The 15,992-nt window shown below is 33.9% G+C and overlaps 1 protein-coding gene across 1 annotated transcript; it reads right to left on the bottom strand.

Annotated features, from left to right (window-relative positions):
- Nucleotides 1–4,075: 4,075 nt before the first annotated feature.
- Nucleotides 4,076–7,544, bottom strand: LOC138307848 (leucine-rich repeat-containing protein 40-like). Its single transcript, XM_069248752.1, has 3 exons — nucleotides 7,426–7,544; nucleotides 6,725–6,763; nucleotides 4,076–5,594 (listed from the first exon to the last, which is right to left on the bottom strand). The coding sequence occupies exons 2-3, from the start codon at nucleotides 6,740–6,742 to the stop codon at nucleotides 4,185–4,187; spliced, it is 1,428 nt and encodes a 475-aa protein (XP_069104853.1). The 5' UTR covers nucleotides 6,743–6,763; nucleotides 7,426–7,544; the 3' UTR covers nucleotides 4,076–4,184.
- Nucleotides 7,545–15,992: the final 8,448 nt, after the last annotated feature.

The following is a 15,992-nucleotide window of genomic DNA, read 5'->3' as shown; positions in this document are numbered from 1 at the left end:
AAAAAAGTCCAAAATAAATCAAAAGTTTGAATTTTGAAGAGTTATCTATTATGTAGATTGAATTGTATGGACAAACCCTAAGTTTACTGTCAGTGCTCTCGGATGATTGTGATAAATCTCCATGACATAAAATATCTATGCAAGTAAATCCTTAACTTGACTTACGAAAACGTATAGCACTAGCAAAGACAGTTAAGAAATGATACCATTTTCAAAATAAAGCAAAAAAAAAAAAAAAAAAAAAAAAAGCACGTACAGTGTATTGGAAATTTACAAAAGTCTCTGTCAGATAGAAATACTTCTCCTAGCAAATGGTGGAAAGTAATAAAGATAAATTTATTCCTCTATTTAAGTATGCCTATTCCTTTATTAAACATCGTTTGATTGATAAAGTAGAATTTATAAATTCATATTTTACTTCTATAATTACTTTATCTGACAATATCAACCCAATCCCTGAGACTTTAATAAATCCCTTTACAATGTATGCAATACAAAACATGATAATAATATACAAACAGGAAAAATCCGAGACCGACAAATCTCTATTTTAAATGGAGAGGGCGATTGGACCTGATGACATTATAATTACATACTCTAATTAAAAAAAAAATTTGTCATCCTTCCATCGTCTTTCATTTTTGATAAAACCATCCAAAGTGAAGTTATCCCCTTTTCTAGGAAAAATGTGCTTAAACACAATGAAACAGGCCTCATAAATAATGTAATTAATTACACACCAATATTCATCATATTATGTTTTAGCAATTTAATTTATAAAATATTGTTTGAATACGTTTAATTTTCTGTTAAATAATAGTATTATTTTCAAATTAATAGTGAATCAGCTTCTATAAATTCATCTTAATTAATATACATGTAATTCGATGCCTGGATCGATATAAGCAAAGCGTATGATAGGATTTGGCATATACTAAGAAATTATCGCGCCTCTAAGATATAACAAAACCCATCTATATACGCGTTCAGAGTGTAAAACTATCCCGTCTTGGGCCTCCTGGTTCAAAGCCGATTAACCATTTCATCTGCGCTTCGATTTCAGTCATTCCGCATAAAACTATAGTTCGGTTATATCGAAGACAAACGATGATCAATCGGTACATACTCTTTTCATAATTAAAAACAACAACCGAACAAAACATGGTAAATGACTGAATGCACATATTTCTAATAATATTGATTATCTGATGCTTGTGACGTCACCGGTTCGAGAGTTTGACGTCACATGCGCGGACTGTTACATGAATGGCGTAAAATTCCGCCAAAATTCGCATAAAGGTACCAAACAGATCGGACGAAATAGAAAAATCTAGCACCGGGTATCATGTGAGATTGCCCTGTCCGAGGTGCGAGAAATGTTGGTCGTCTACATAAATTTACAATTATATGGTAGAGAGGTTATTCGACTGGTTTAAAGATTACTTGAATGATAGGACGCAAAGAGTTTTAACAGAAGAATCGGCCTCAACATTTATATATCTATAAAAGCAGGAGTACCCCAAGGCTCAGTTCCCGGTCCGATGTCATCCTAAATCCAGCTTCAAGATTGGTTCGGCACTACCAGGCAACGCCGATGTTGTACTAAATTTCGCCTGTGTGTAAACCATCAATGCAGAAGGCACTCTAAATCGTCGAATTAAACATAGCTTGGTTATGGATTGCCAATTCTCTCTGAATGAACTTATATCAATTGTTTTTTATCAATTATATTCATTAGTTGTATAGATATAGTCTCCGCACGTAGTCACTGTGAAATAGTGAATCCATTTTTGCTATTTTAGGTGTAAAAATAGGAATAAGTCATTCTGACATATATAAACCCATTTAAACAATAGTTACATTCTTATTGACTACTACATTATTTAGAGTTTGTTTTTAAAGTAATACTCATATAAGAGTTATCTCTCTTCATTTGGAATTAGATGACAATTTTTGTTCTCGTTTTATGTGATAAAAGATCTATATAGGCAAAGATAGTTTTTTTGTCAATAGAGTTGTTTGAAATTGAAATTGAACTGCGTAATATGTATGAAAACAAAACTATTACTGCAAAGACTGATCAAGATGAAAATACTTACAAAAGGTACACATGTTTACAGATTCTGTCCCAAGTGTCATTACAGTCGAACCGAAAGGCAATGTACTCGATAACCGACAAATAAAAATGCACACTTTACTACTGAAACTACCAAACTTTAAATATTCAAACAATCTCGACAACTGACGAATGATCGTTTTCTCAATTTAAACAGAATATGACAATTAAGTGTTTTTCTTCAGTTACACAAGTTACTTACTTTACACCATTACCACCATTGAGACTTTAGAGCTTCTTATTGTACTTCAAAATGAATAATATTAAAAATAATTATTGCTCATGTAACAAAAGAAAAATAAATCAATTGATATGTATTTTATGAGTTATTGTACTAATGATGGGTATCGTTTAATAAAAGCCTGTCAGCAATGGAGCATTTTTAACGTTTCAGACCATTAATTATAGAAAATCAGCAGTATCAGATTATATTCATTCTAAAATACTTAATTAAGAGAGGATATTACAACGTATGTCTTATTGAACACAATGTCAGCAATCACGCAGATTTGGAGTACTTCCCGCTGACAGATAGTTGGAAGGACAACTAGGTTACTTCGATTCACAAAAAAGACAGTCCTCGAACATTCAAAGTCAATTAGTGAGTTTAACCAGTGTAAAATTATGGAAATATTACAGGCCTACGGAATAAAATAATGGTTCACCTGAAAAATTCATCAATATGGATTCGCCGATGGCAGATCAACTGTTTTACAACTAAGTAATTGACAAATGGTCGGATATTTTTAATCAAGGAGGACCAATCGAAACACTATACATTGATTTCATGAAATTTTTCGATACATTTCCACACATTCGACCCAAAAGCAAATTAAAATTTAAAAATAAAATAATGAAACCATCAGCTTGGTGCAGGCTTCAATAACTAACCGGAAACAGCAAGTATCACCAAAACAGAGAACTGTCAAATTAGATGATATGATATATTATTAAGGTCAGGCCTGAGTTCCTTGTGAGAAATGGGGTGGGGGTGAAACAGTAGGGACAATTTTCTGTTTTTTTTTTTGTCCCGTTTCTTCGGAACCAAATGATATTTTTGAATGATTTTTCATGAATTATGATGCATTTATATGTTGAAAGCAGTACATTTTGGAAAATATAACTTAATGTTAAAAATAGGTCACAGTGACCTAATTTTGTTAAATGTTAATTAATTAAGAATAAAGTTCATCTGTTACCGTAATATGCCAGAAAAATGTTATATACATTTTATTAGATTGAATTGGACAATTATAAACTTAAGCCAGAATATTTTGAATGAGATCGGATTTGGGAGGGGGAGCAGGGGCAGGAGGGAGAGGGATTTTTGATTTTTAAACTTTAAAACAACACTAAAGGTTTTTCTTATGTTCAGAGGGTCATGTACTTGCACAAAAACTTTACTTTAAAATTTTGAAATGCAATAATGCCTTTGTAAATGTTTTAAAATGTGCATTGTATTATATATAATTACATTCTTTCAAATGTCATTCATTAGGGAAAAATAGTAATATTTGAGCCAGTTTATCTTAATTCTGAACGTAAAATACATTTTTAATTAAAAAAAATCTTCTTTCCCCACCTGCTTCCCCTCCCCAATTCCATCCCGTCGACAATATTCTTAACCTAAGTTTATAACATGCAAATATATTGCTCAATGGAGTCTAATATGATATAGACCATTTTGTTTGTGGTTTATTATTTTGACACTAAGCCTCGTTCAAAAACATCATTTGGTTCCTTCAAAACTGGACAAAACAGAAAATTGCCCCTCCTGTATACCCCCCTAACTTTCAAGGGGCTCCGATCCGACCTTATAATCATATGTCATTTTATGTTGTATACAAGTAAACTAGATAATGTATTTTTTTATAATTAAAGTTTATAAATTAACCTTACAAAACCCTTGTCTCGAATCTTTACCGTTAGTATTTCTTTGGGAAAAGACGAAAAGGAGGATTTACATTTTTTTAAAAATTTTAATATGGAAACTCATACATCACAAGTCATATGTACATACTTATTATTATAAAATTACTTTCCACTGGTATTCGTTTTTCATCAATGACTATTCACCATTAAAAGTGCAACTGTTGTATTTTGGGCATTGTTCTAAATTCTTTTCAAGGTAATCTTGTAGAGAGCTCTGAATTGTCACACAATCTCCCAGAACTTCTAGCTTATGGCTTAATTCGTTGTATCCTCCGTTACGCCAGTCGTACAACCAGCGCAGTTCACACGTGCATTCAATCTTGTTCCCTCTGAAGTCAAGCTTCACGTCGTGGTTAGATAGTTTTAGGATTTTCACGCCGCACGGAATTTTGGTGAGATTAGTATTTCTCATTTCGACCAAATTTACATTTTCAGACTTTGTGAATGCATAATCGGACAGATAAATAATTGGATTATCATTGAGTTTGAGTTCCTGAAGGTTCCTGAGTTCTTGCAAGTCCTTCCGCTCAATTGTATGTATCCCATTGTTAGATAGGTCAATGGACACCAATGAGCTGATGTACTGGAGAGTGCCTGGTATGCGGGTGATGCCAGAGTTACGGAGGCTTAAATGAGTCGTCTTGTAGATGTTTTTAGCAGATTCTTCGCTCACGAATTTAAGGCTATTTTGATTCATTGAAATTTGTGTAAGGTTTTGGAATTTTCCGAGAATACTTGGAAAGGTGGTTATATTGTCATCATCAAGTGAAATTTTCGCTAAGTGTGTTAAGACTGCTGTGACGATGGGAACATTCATACCGTAGTCTCCAATATTATGGTTGTGGTCAAGGATGAGCTCTGTCAGATACCTCAGGTGCCCAAAAGCTAAAGGCACAGAGAAAAGGTCAGTGTCACTGATTCTAAGCTTCTTTAGCGTATTCTCGTAACCGTAAAATGAATCAATGGACATACGAGTAAAAGCAGCACTCGTACAGTTCAGTTCCTCAAGTCTTGGGAAATGCTTTAATGACTTCGGCCAAATGCTTATGTCTTTGGAACCAAACGCAAACCTTACCAGTGAGTTACCAAGCTGTTTCATAGTTTCAGTCTGTTCATTAGAAGTAAAAGAATCATCATCAATGCCATTACCTGAAACATCCAGTCCTTGTAAGTTTGGAATATATCTAACGGCTTTGGGAATATGTCCAAGGCGGTTGTTGCTCAAGTCAAGATCGTTGACAGTCAAACCACCGAACGCGTTTAATTCAATATCCCTGTTTCTCAGATTCGAATTGGAAATGGTTAATCTGCCAACTGTTAACATACCAAAGGTGTTGTTGTGTAGCTGAAATCCGGGACTATCGGTAATGGTAAGAACATTTAACTCTAGAGGTGATGTTAGTTGGTTCCAAGAGGTCAAATTCTGACAGAGAAGGTCACCTTTCACACAGGAACATTTGAGAGAGGGATAGACGGAGTTGTCATTAGCAGGACAAGAAACCACGCCGCCTTCAATGAGCGTCGACAAGTAGAGTATCACCAGCAACTGAAACAAAGAATACAGCAGTATTAACTGACATGGTTGCAACATTATTAGACAAATGCGTCATAAATAGAAACTGAACCATAGCGCTGACCAGGGCATATGTCTTCGTATCAACCGAATGCTATTTTTCTGAAGACTAAAAGGTTAGGAATTACCGTCAATCCCGCAGTATATCATTAGAACCTATACAGCAAAACATGTTTATATATATCAAAAGTGCAGAATTCACATCCAAATGTACTTTCATGCTGACGAATCAAGAAGAGGTTTTGATATTTTATTCACCACCAAAATGTACCGACATTTTGATTTAGATAATTATAATATTTAAAATGCAAAGGTTTGAAGTAGAGCTACTAGAATAATAATATTTAGACCATTATGTCAGACCATTAAACCAGGATGTGATCTACAATTCCAATTCACATTTAATTTTACAGTGTTATTAGTTATTTTTAATGGCTTCTGCACGTATGATTCCATCTAAATATACATAATGCATAAAAAAATAATTTTACAGTGCATTATTACTACAGTTTATATGGCATCATACTTTGCAACAAATTACTGAAATGATATAATGTCAAAAATTTCGCCCAATTACGGCACTTTAAAGTGATAAAGTCAAGACAATTTTTAATTCGGTACCTCAACATGGTAAGTGTATTACTAAAATAAGAAATTCTGACAAAGTCCAGTAGTAAGATTTTTAAATGAATATTGGCAATTCTTTATGATAAATACGTCTACAATGCAACATAATAAGTACAAACGAGTAAAGCACAGAGCCAATTTGTGGTCTTCTTTTTCTTTTTGGATTTATTACAGTGATGTTAGTAAATATAAAGTGACTTCTATAAATTTTATTTAAACTAAATATACGTAAAATGTAAAAACAATAATATTTATATAGCATAAATTAACTACAAGAAACGAAGTTAATGTCTAGAAAGCATTATAGATTTATGTCTGTGCCTTTGAATGATTTTCACAGCATAATTCATCAAATGAATGATTGTCAATAAATAACTGAAGAAAAAAAATAGCATATCAATTTTTACCCAGTTATAGCACATATAACTTTAAAAGAAGAAAAAAAATAGTGATATTAAATCTGGCCAAGTACTCACGAATGTAATTGTCTTCATGGCGAACTGATTTGGACTATACTGAAAGAGAATCAAACAACTTCAAATATATATTAAACGACGTCTTGTATGCGTGAAAGGTATATTTTCTCTTGTCTTTACTATGGTTTTTTTCAAGCTATACACGTACGATGTTCGATTTCAGCGATATTCATTGTGCTCAAATGTTATGTTAGACAACAGAACATGGATGGCATTGTTAACATTAAATAATTAGTTTTTATTTGTTTTCATACTAAATCCGACTTTCTGATTGACAGATACCCGACGTTATCATGACGTCACAAAAGATACGTCGACGTTGCGTATTGATTTAGAAAATATAATGCATTGGGAAATCAATGGAATCGTACATTTAAACGTATCTGTTTTATCAAGTAGTCTGAAAAATAAATTAGAAGCATCGATGTAACTATTTCTTAACTTCATCCGGTTATGAAATAAATTTTGTTTGCAAACTTTTGTGAGAATCCTCTACGCGGATTCACACAGTTCGCAAACAAAATTTCTTTGATACCCCGATGGAATATAGTGACATCAATGCTTAAATGAATAATAGTAAGTTGATTACATAATGAAGGAATGTAATAATAGACTTGTTTAAGCGAAGAGATGCTTCTGTAAAAGACATTTTACGTGTATTGAAACTCTGTGAGTTTGTTGAAATTATCCTGTGTTCTTACCGTGCCGCCTTCTTCACGCCGCCTGTCTACCAGAACTGTCTGGGACTGTCTGCAAGAGAGTCCTGATAAACAATGTCGACTTGGTAGCACAGAGATCGACGTGACGCATTGTAATCAGACGGGGAACTCACTGACTAATCTAGCCAATCTGCCAGATGTTCTGGACGCAGCTGTTCTATTATTAGTAAAAGCCAAATTTGACCCTGATTGAGTAAAAACCAAACTTTTTTGGATATATTCATTAGATGGAAATTTTTAATATACAAGGTAAAAAGGTAGCAGAAAGAAACATTAAGAAATAAATCGAAATTAAAAATGAAATAGATGTTTAGAAAAAACATAATGAATATTTGATTCGTTGTAGTACAGTTAGGATGGTGCTAAGATATGCTTGGAGACTGACTGATTAATTAAATTGAAGTGAGCGAGTGGATTCTTTGATGGGTGGGAGGAAGGGAAAGAACCAAAAGTACACAGAACATGTTAATTGATCTTTAAAACGGGTTATCATCATAATCCGAGTATCACACATTTCATTCCAAAATATGAAATAAAATTATGAAATACGCGCATTATAACACTGTTTAACGAATTACGTCCCTTTCGTCATCGAATTGGTATGACAAACAGATATATATTAGGTATGAGCTTATGCCTTACTATTGCGTCCGTCAACAATTCACAATAACGAATTCTTGAAAATAAATTTGACGTGTATTATCCTCATGGTGTGGAAGTTCAAATTCGTACAATTGCTGACCACATGGGGGCCTGGGGGGACAAAAGAGGTTAATTTGGTGGTAAAGTTGTAAATGATTTCTTTTCGGAAAGTTACAAACAGATATTGCTCATATTACATATATCTTCTTTCGCTCATAATATCTATGAAGCATCTGGAATAGAAATTGAACAATTGGTTTTGACTGGTCATACAGGAATAACCAACTAAATGAAAAAAAAAGACTTTCGAAATGGCCCCTGTGTATACAACATTGAGCACAGGATAAAATTTTGATCCGAGCATTCATTTTTCATAGATAACCATGTTATGACTTTGGATATTCAGATTGAAGTTAAAGTTAAAAAATATCAATATTGATAATTAGAAGGCACAAACGTGAAAATTTCATGATTTTTCAGTGCCGAATGAACCTTATTTCAAAATCGCTACCCTGGTGAGAGTTTGAGCTGAAAGACACCTTCTTTTTTTCTTTCTATTGTGAGTACGTATACTTTAAGTATAAAACATGGTAGTTCACCGGAATTCAATAATGTTAGAAGTAGATGCCATAACGTAAACACTGTGTTCTATCGAAAAGCATTTAGTAGGTTGTTCTCTATAGGGCCTGGGGTGGGGTCAAAAGGGGTCACTTGGCCATATATTTCTATACATACCTTCTACAAATATAGCTCATAACTTTATGCAATATTCCTGTGGGTTTGGATTCAAATTTGGATAGCTATTTACAGCTACATTCGCTATCGGGCGAGGGACTCGATGGGGGTAATAGGGGTAAATCTAGCCATATAGTTGCATACGCGACTAAAATTGTTGCTTGATTGCTATATCGCAAATGTATATCAAATTGATTTGATTTGATTTGTTAATGGGACAGACAGCTTCTTGTTAATTGAACCCATGACAGTTCTAAGCTATGAAATGAGTTTTGCATATAGCTTTGGGGCACATTGCTATTTCATCATTATATACTTAAGTCTTTTAAACGAAATAATTTTGAGAGCTAGGCGTGATTTTGCCATCCAATCGGAAGTGTGTCCATTTCTAACCTGTATTTTTGTCATTTCTGCATTTTGCAGTCGGCTTGGAATCATTCAAAGAAAGACAAATGATAAAAAATAAAGTTAAAATTATTCTTTACTTCGACTTTTATGATGGTAACTAATTAGATAAAGCCTCTATCTTATGTGGCTATGAAGGATAGGGATATTCTTCCTGAGAGGAACAGAAATGTAATAACTTACGCTTGCCGAGGGATCTAAGATATTGTGTGATCCCTAAAGGTACAATATTCTTGTCCTTCATATCGACATTTAAAATGATTAATATAATATAACATGGCTCTCTCAAGTGGACAGGGATTTCTCCCATACTTCACAGGGTTATCCTGCGGTTGCTAGGGAAAAGATAACTCTGTCGTTTACCGGGGTAGGGAAAAGACAACTCATACGCGCTAGAAAGTGACGTCATCATTACCTGCGGGGACCATTTTACGCACAGCGACGTTCATGTTGACTGAATTTTCACCATTTTTTGGTAAAGCATGGAAGAAAAATAATCTTACATATGTACATGGGTCAGTCAGGTGTACAGGGATATGTCAAACCTCGTAAAATATTTTGTCTGGTCATCTCTCGGCAAGCCTCGTGTTGACCAGCCAAAATCTTTCACTCGGGTTGAGATATCCCTGTCCACTTGACAGACCCATGTAAAATTCTATTAATTCCAACCCGAGTGAAAGACTTTGGCTGGTCAGCCAGAGGCTTGCCGAGGGTTGTTGGCCATAATCTTTCACAATTGAGATATCTCTGTCCACTTGACCCAAGTAAGATTGTTTTTCTCCTATTACAAAAAAATCAGATTAGAAATTATTTTTATAGTGTTGACAATTAATGACGTCCTCGACAATAATCTCTGCATGTATTGATGACGTCATTATCAACTGCGTGCGAGCTGCCCTTTTCCGGTAAAAGACAGAGTTATCTTTTCCTTAGCAAACTGCGGGATAACTCTTTCTCCCATACTTGACAAGGTTATCCCGCGGTTGTTAGGGAAAAGATACCTCTGTCTTTTACCGGGGTAGGGAAAAGACAGCTCACACGCGCTAGACAGTGTCGTCATCAAGACACGCGGCGACCATTTTTACGCACAGTGACGTTCATGTCGAAAGAATTATTACCTTTGCTCGTTACAGTATGGGAGAAAAAGAATCTTACATGTGGCCAGTCAGGTGGACAGGGATGTATCAACCCTCATGAAAGATTTTGACAATCAACCCTCGGCAAGCCTCGGTTTAATTAGCCAAAATCTTTCACTCAGGTTGAGATATCCCCGTCCACTTGACTGGCTCCATGTAAGATGCTATTAGTCAATGTTAACATTGGTATTGTTGTTGTTGTTTAAACTAATTCATAAGTTAAAAAAAACGATTAGAAATAAAAGTTTGCTGTTGGAAAACTTGTTTGCTGCGTCAAGCCAAATATGAAAAAATTGCTAAAAAAATACCATTTTTGAGCTTAAAATCCGATATTTTCATTTCCTGCGTAGAACTCACTGCATATATTGGATTATTTGGTCCTGATATGTATTTGATTTTCTATTGTGGTCATTTTGATACCTCATTTGTCTATTTCGGTTGAAAAATGTCAATGTTATGACTATTTTAATTTTTCAGTGAAATTCGAGGTGGCGGCCATCTTGATGACGTCATAACCAAGTTCGTTCCAACTTATGCAATGTTAACATTTTTAAGAAAAATATTGGTTCGGAGGTTTGGGGAGGGGGTGCATGTGGGACCTTCCTAGCCCGTGGCCTAATAGTGGGGCAGATAAGTGCATATTTCGTGCACATTATGATAAAAGCATGAAATTCGGTACAAATGAAGTTTAGGCCAAAAGAAAAAAATTTGGCCTCTGGGCCATCGCGAATTAGCCATATGACGTCACTGGCGGCCATTTTCCAATATGGCTGCCAAAAACATTTTGAAACTCCATTTCAGATTAATTGTAGGTCTTTTTTATGATTTTTTTTGCCATTAATCCTTCTCAAACAATGTTTTAATGATTGGATGAATTGTCGACTTTATTATTTTTTTAAAGATATTATTTATCGGCATTTTCTGATGATGTCAATGGCGGCCATTTTCCAAGATGGCCGCCAAAAACACTTAAAAACCCCATTTCAGATTAATTGTAAAACCCCATTCAGATTTATTGTAACCTTTTTTTGAAATTTTTCGCCCTTAAACCTTCTCCACTTTTGATTAAATGACTGAATTAATTTTTGACTTTATCATTTTTTAAATGTAGTATTAAGCGACATTTTCTGATGACGTTAACGGCGGCCATTTTCCAAGATGGCCGCCAACATCGATTAAAACCCCGTAATAGATTTATTTTTTAGAGGATTTACTCATTTTTAAACTGCGTAAATGATACTAAAATGATACTAAAATGTTGAAAATGAATAAATAAACATTTTGTTTCTAAATAAAAAGAATTTACAGACATAAACACGCCGTCACTGGCGGCAATTTTCCAAGGCCACCAAAAACACTTAAATAGCCCATTTCAGAATGTAATTGTAAGTCTTTTTTTCTCCGTTTCACCGTTGATCCTTCTCAAACAATGTTTATATGATTAAATTAGTTATTGTCTTTATTACCAATAATAATTAAAAATAATTGTTAGGGCTTCGGGTGAAAGACCTATTGTTTTTTATTCTTCTGCATCTAATATTGTATAAAATTAAACGATCTCCGAAATGGTAAAATATATGTAAATGAACGTGTCGCCATTGTGTATGGCATGAGTTGAAGGCGTGATATCAGCCATTTTATCTTGGTCAAAAATCAAATATGGCCGCTCTGAACTCGCTTCCTGATTTTAACTTACATTTGTCAATATTTCGTTAACTGCTTAACGAATTTCTTTCTTTTTTGGATCTGTTATCTAGAATAAAAAGATGCAAGCAACAACTAATGTAATTGTTATTCTTTAAAAGGGCAACTTCCGGTTGGAAATAATGGTCAAAGTTCTAAAGTGGAATTCTTCGGAAATTTAATTAAAAATCTTCTTGTCAAGTTCTGGAACGCCAATATACCTGTTATTGCATGAAGAGCAATAATAATAATTTAAAGGACTACTAAGTTTGTTAACATAAATGACTTTGACCTTCATTCAATGTCACTGGGCCCTAAACACCTACAACTTTCAAATGGCACTTGTCAAGTTCTGGAATGTCTAGAGATCTGATAGGGGGTCTACAGCATGCTGAAATAAATGAAGGTCTACTACAAATTAATATGTTAATATGAATGACCTTTGCTTAAGGTCACATATGCTTTGGCATAACCTTAAATCTTTAAACAACTTCTTGACAGGTTCTGGAAAGCCTAGATAAATGTTATTGGGCCTGTAACATGCTGATATAATGGGCTAACAGGATTCTTAATATGGATGACCTTGACCTATTTGTCAGTTTCAAATTTCAGACGTAATGCTGAAATATAGAATTAAAATGTTATGATAATTATATTTAATTTTCAAAGAAAACTACAAAATATATATTCAGAACTCTTTAATTCTCTTAATTTGATGCCAAAATTGTTTGTGATTTCTACGTAGATAACTAGGTACTACATTTGAATGTTATTGTATCAACCAACCTTGATAGCATTAGTATAAAGCTTAGCATGATAAAAAATATATGGTTATGATTATTTTGAAAAGAATGTATGTTTTCAGCTTTAAAATGTCAACCTAATACTGTACCACAGTTTCATAGTGTACATTCATGTACATGTATGTGCTTTAAACAGATCATATACTTTCATAGGCATGTATTTCAGGGTATAATGTAGAATCATAAATAAAGGATTAAAAACATTCAAAGTACATAGTCACTGCTCTCTATTGAAAGATAACATCAATGCAAATAATTATACTTGAGGTTAACTTGTTTTAGTTAACAGAACATCCTTGGTGAAAGGATTACAAAGACTTGTATGCTATTTTGACTTAGTCCTATTGGCATACATGAAATACAACTGAATAGAAGATATACCGCCAATTTGCCCTTTAATGGGGTGTGTTGCTTGGTGTCTTTGGCGGCATGCTTCAGTGATATAGAACTATAGCAAGAGGCCCAAGGGCCTTAACGGTCATCTGACTACCTTGGCAATAATCATATAGGAAATAATTAGATACAGTGTCATGGTAGCCATCTTCGATTTGGGACCAACCAGAGATGTAACAACACTTTGTTGGGACCATGTCAGGATCATCTCATGCAAGTTTCAGCGAAATCGCACCGGTAGAACTTGAGAAGAAGTTCAAAATGTGTTTTCAAAATGGCGGCTGTGGCGGCCATCTTTGATTTTGGATCAACCCGAAAAATAAGAACACTTTGTCGGGACCATGTCAGGATCATTTCAGGGAAGTTTCAGCCAAATCGCACCAGTAGAACTTGATAAGTTTAAAATGTGTTTTCAAGATGGCGGTTGTGGCGGCCATCTTGGATTTCGGATCGACCCGAAAAATAAGAACACTTTGTCGGGACCATGTCAGGATCATTTCAGCCAAATCGCACCGGTAGAACTTGAGAAGAAGTTCAAAATGTGTTTTCAAGATGGCGGCTGTGGCGGCCATCTTGGATTTCGGATCGACCTCAAAAATAAGAACACTTTGTCGGAAACATGACGACTATAGGGCATCCTGACCCTTCGGGTCAAATGACCTAAAAAGGGCAACAGTTCCACTAATCAGAAGACACAACATGAATATACCGCAGTCTCCCAAAACACGCACCTCGCACAACATACACTTAACACACCGCATACATGGGAGGCCGTCCTTACACGACCATAGCTGTTAATGGGACGTTAAATAATCAAACAAACAAACAAACAAATTGCCCTTTAATGCGACAAATGGTTTATACAGTAAAAGCTGGATAATTTGACAAAACAAATCGGCCAAAAAATCTATCATTAATATGGCAATTTCAGCGGCATATTGTAAAATAGCAGTCAATGCCTTCATATTAAATTTCCCTGAAGTACTTTTGTCAAAATAATTATTTGAAATGTATTCAATTACTTATTAAATGTTCAAACATCATTTGAGAAAGAAAATAAGTTCGATAGACTTCAAAGAAAAAAAGAAAACGGTCAGTGCTTTAGGCAGCCATTTTAGAAAAAGGCAGCAATGATGTCATATAGCATCCTCTAGTACATGTGCTGATATTACAAACATCAATTGTTTTCAGCAAATGTCATCTTGGAAAAGGACACCCAATGACGACTTACTTTTTAAAAATTTCTTAAATTATAAAATTTTTTTAATTAGTATTGCAAACATTTTATTTTTCAATGATACATCAATTAGGAATGAATAAAGTAAAAAGAAAAATAAAAAATATTGCTTACTACTGAGCTTAAATGAAGTTTTTGAAAAAAATGGCGGCCATCTTGGAAAATGACAACTATTGTCATTCTTTATTTGACGTCAAATTGATATAAAATTTCTTAAACTTCTACTAATTTAGAAAAAAATAGTGTCGTCAATGTTTTATTTTCAATTTATACATGAAGTTGGAATTAATAAAATGAAAATATCAGAAAAATTGCTAACCATTGATCTATAATGAGATTTTTGAAAAGTTTTCGCGGCCATCTTGGAAAATGACACCTATCAATGTCAAATTGATATAAGATTTCTTAATGTTATATAAATTTTAAAAAATTAGTTTCGCAAATGTTTTATTCTTCATTCATAAATGAAATTTGAATTAATAAAATGAAAAAAATTAGAAATATTGCTAACCATTGATCTATAATGAGGTTTTTGAAAAGTTTTGGCGGCCATCTTGGAAAATGACACCTATTGACGTCAAATTGATATACAAAAAATTTAAAATCCTATTACTTTTTTTTAATTAGTGTCGCAAATATTTCTTTTTCATTCATACTTCAATTAGGGATGTATAAAATGAAAAAAATGAATAAAAATTGCTTGCCATTGATCTATAATGAGGTTTTTGAAAAAAACTTCTTGGAAAATGGATTGATAAAGAATTTCTTTAACTTCTATCAATTTAAAAAAAAAATCAATGTCGCAAATGTTTTATTTTTCATTCATACATCATTTAGGAATGAATAAAGGGAAAAAATCAGAAACATTGCTCATTATTGATCTAAATTAAGGTTTTTGAAAAATTTGGCCGCCATCTTGGAAAATGGCCGCCAGTGACGTCATAAGGTTAATTCGCGATGGCCCAGATGCCAAAAAGTTTTCTTTTGGCCTAAACTTCATTTGTGCCAAGTTTCATGCTTTTATCATAATGTGCACAATTTAGCCAAATTTCTGCACTTATCTGCTCCACTATAAAAGGAATAATAAGGTTCTATTATTCTCATACTGTGAGATACTTATCATAACAGATGCTAACGCCATTTTGTAAAAGGCGGCTGCAAATCAAATATCCAAACATAAAAATGCGCGATACATTTTTTTTGTAAATCCGACCATTCCAATAATACCAGCCTAGTTTCTGAAATTGCTTTTAAAAATTAACGAGAAAACAGTATTTTGTTAGTGTTGTGACGTTCCGAGGTTTTATTGCATGAGTAGCCATGTAATACAGCCTCGCTATATATTATAAGACTCTTTTATATGTGGCTATGAAGGATAGGGATATTCTACCCGAGGGTCGAAATATGTAAAACCCGAGGCTTGCCGAAAATTTGTGATCCCGAATGTAGAATATTTCTATCCTTCATATCCACTTATGAAAGAGTATTTTTACTTTCATACCTCGACGTTTTATT

Source organism: Argopecten irradians, chromosome 14, assembly GCF_041381155.1.
Source record: "Argopecten irradians isolate NY chromosome 14, Ai_NY, whole genome shotgun sequence".
Classification (NCBI taxonomy): Eukaryota; Metazoa; Mollusca; class Bivalvia; order Pectinida; family Pectinidae; genus Argopecten; species Argopecten irradians.
This window is presented reverse-complemented; position numbering and strand designations above follow the sequence as displayed.